Raw genomic sequence first — 2,750 nt, 5'->3', positions numbered from 1 at the left:
ACCTCGTTATTCTTTAAGACTGATTATCTCAAAAACTACAAGGCCTTAACTTACCTAGCAAATTTGGTGATTCTAGCATGTATTAGGGCTTTGCTATTAACTACTATCGATTAAGCCATTGACTTCAATACAATGCAGGAAAAATTTGTGTTTCAACTCGACAACCCAAAGAATTTATACCTATTTAATGGAATGGCCAGCTGATCAAACACATCAACCAACATTAGTATTAGTAATGTATTATAAACTAAGATACCTATAAAAATATCTGACAGCTGTTATTTTGTTTAGTGGGTTTGTTACCTATTTCTCTGAGGAAAACCTGTGGACAATTAGTGTAATACAGTTAATTAGTTCATTAGTTAATCCTAGCATAACTGTATCTTATATAAAGCAGTGTATCTGAAAGAAAACTGCCTTTAATGAACCTTGAGATGCACCAATGCACCAATGCATTTGAAACGAGTACATATCATATACAATACCGTACATCATATACAAATCAACACCATAAATAAGAAATATTTATTATATTTTAAATTTGAATTTGACAAATACATTTCATCTTCTTTTCATACTTTATGATTTATCCAATGAACTTTCAGAAAGAGTAATTGCGTTTTTTCTATGTCCGTATGCTTATCAAAACGTTCTGAGAATTAGAAATAGTGAACGTCATCAGTACATCAGGCGCCTTCAAATTAATTTCATAATTGGCATCTAAGGATTGTACTATAATATGGCTTGGTGTGTAACTTACTGTTTTATTATAGTTTGAGGTACAGAGAGGACCGCACCATACCACTCTGCTTTTAGAATCATGTGATATCTTGTATCTTATAAACATGGACAATCACACGACAATTAATGTGTTTTATCTAAATGCCTTCTCAAACAATGAACAACTGGAATGTTTACTTTTTTTGTTGTTCTTGATACTTTATCTTCTAACAATAACTGGAAATGCATTGATAATCATCCTTACAAATATTGATTTTCATCTTCACACCCCAATGTATTTCTTTCTTAAGAATCTTTCTTTTTTGGACATCTGTTACATTTCTACAACATTGCCACAGATGTTGGCTAATATTTTAATAAAACACTGTGCTATTTCCCTCCCAGCATGCATAGTCCAGTTATATTTTTTTCTCGCTTTGGCAGCTTCTGAGTCCTTATTATTGGCAGCAATGGCCTATGATAGATATGTTGCTATATGTAATCCACTGAGGTACTCAGTTGTTATGAATCACAATATTTGCCTCAATATGGTGACTGGGACCTGGGTGGTTGGAAGCATATATGGGGCAATTCACACTGCTAACACTTTCAGGTTACCATTTTGTGGTTCTGGAGTCCTCAACCACTATTTCTGTGATATCCCACCTCTGCTCAAGATTTCCTGCATCAATACGTATGTTAATGAGGTTACTGTGTTTGCTGTTGGTGGATTTCTCATGATTGGATGCTTTATTTTGATATTTGGGTCCTACATGCATATTTTTATTTCGGTCCTAAATATTCCCAAAGGAAGTGGACGAAAGAAAGTCTTCTCAACATGTGTGTCCCACCTTGTCGTTGTCTTCCTCTTTTATGGAAGCGGATGTTTTATGTACATGCGACCAAAATCAAATCTGTTGGCAGACAAGGAATGGCTTCTGTCCATTTTCTACACCAGCATTACACCTCTATTAAATCCAATTATATATAGTTTGAGGAACAAAGATATTAAAGGTGCTCTTCAGAAACTATCATGTCTGAATAATATACAGTTAACTATTAAAGTCCTGTAAATGCATGTTAGGGGGTCTCAAGTTGAGACCAAGTGACGAGATGTAGGCAACCTCCCCCCCCACACAGAACACTGCCAGGTAATGCCGCCGCATTGCAAACATGACACGTGCAGTGTTACCAAATGCTGCCATTTGCTTGCATGAAATTGCAGCCGGATGTTAGGGGGTCTCCAGTTGAGACCAAGTGACGAGATGTAGGCAACCTTCCCCCCCCCCCCCCCCCAGAACACTGCCAGGTAATGCCACCGCATTGCAAACATGACACGTGCAGTGTTACCAAATGCTGCCGGATGGTGCTTGTGGCCACCAGCTGGGAGGCTGAACTGGACAACAAATGACCCATGGAAAAGAGGCCTGAAGGTTGCATTCTATTTGTGTGTGTGTGTGTGTGTGTGTGTGTGTGTGTGTGTGTGTGTGTGTGTGTGTGTGTGTGTGTGTGTGTGTGTGTGTGTGTGTGTGTGTGTGTGTGTGTGTGTGTGTGTGTGTGTTATCAATAATAAGAAATAGATTCTATAGAACTCAGTAAAAATATTATAATTTGAGGAATATGTTCTGCATTGTTGACTTCTTCTTTTCTTTTACGTGTATAAGTATCTATGTCGTAATTGTGATTGGAGAGAATAGAAAGTGAAATTACAAAACAAAATGTGTGCATAAGAGCATATACATGCAAGTGTGACATAATAGCATACATATTGTCAGCAGTGTTTTTCTAATCAATACATTCATGCTTGAATGTTTCTTCATTAGATTTGGTAATTTTATTGACACTTTGGTTTTGTGCTACACTCTAAATTTCCAGTAGTTCTGGCAAATCATAATTTGCTTTCCAGTGTTATCTATTTAATATATAAAGCTGCACTTAGTAACAAACCCTAGCAGTCAGGGGCCCAGTTCAATTACAACAATCCTCAGCATTATATGGGCTAGTAGTTGTTAAACTCATGTATGTGAGGC

General features: G+C 36.9%; 1 protein-coding gene across 1 annotated transcript; it reads left to right on the top strand.

Annotated features, from left to right (window-relative positions):
* Positions 1-845: 845 nt before the first annotated feature.
* LOC137527961 (olfactory receptor 2D3-like) lies at positions 846-1,793 on the top strand. Its single transcript, XM_068249136.1, has one exon. The coding sequence runs from the start codon at positions 846-848 to the stop codon at positions 1,791-1,793; it is 948 nt and encodes a 315-aa protein (XP_068105237.1).
* Positions 1,794-2,750: the final 957 nt, after the last annotated feature.

This window comes from Hyperolius riggenbachi, chromosome 1 (genome assembly GCF_040937935.1).
Source record: "Hyperolius riggenbachi isolate aHypRig1 chromosome 1, aHypRig1.pri, whole genome shotgun sequence".
Lineage (NCBI taxonomy): Eukaryota > Metazoa > Chordata > Amphibia > Anura > Hyperoliidae > Hyperolius > Hyperolius riggenbachi.
Note: the sequence above shows the minus strand (reverse complement) of the source record. Positions and strands in the feature narration are given on the sequence as shown.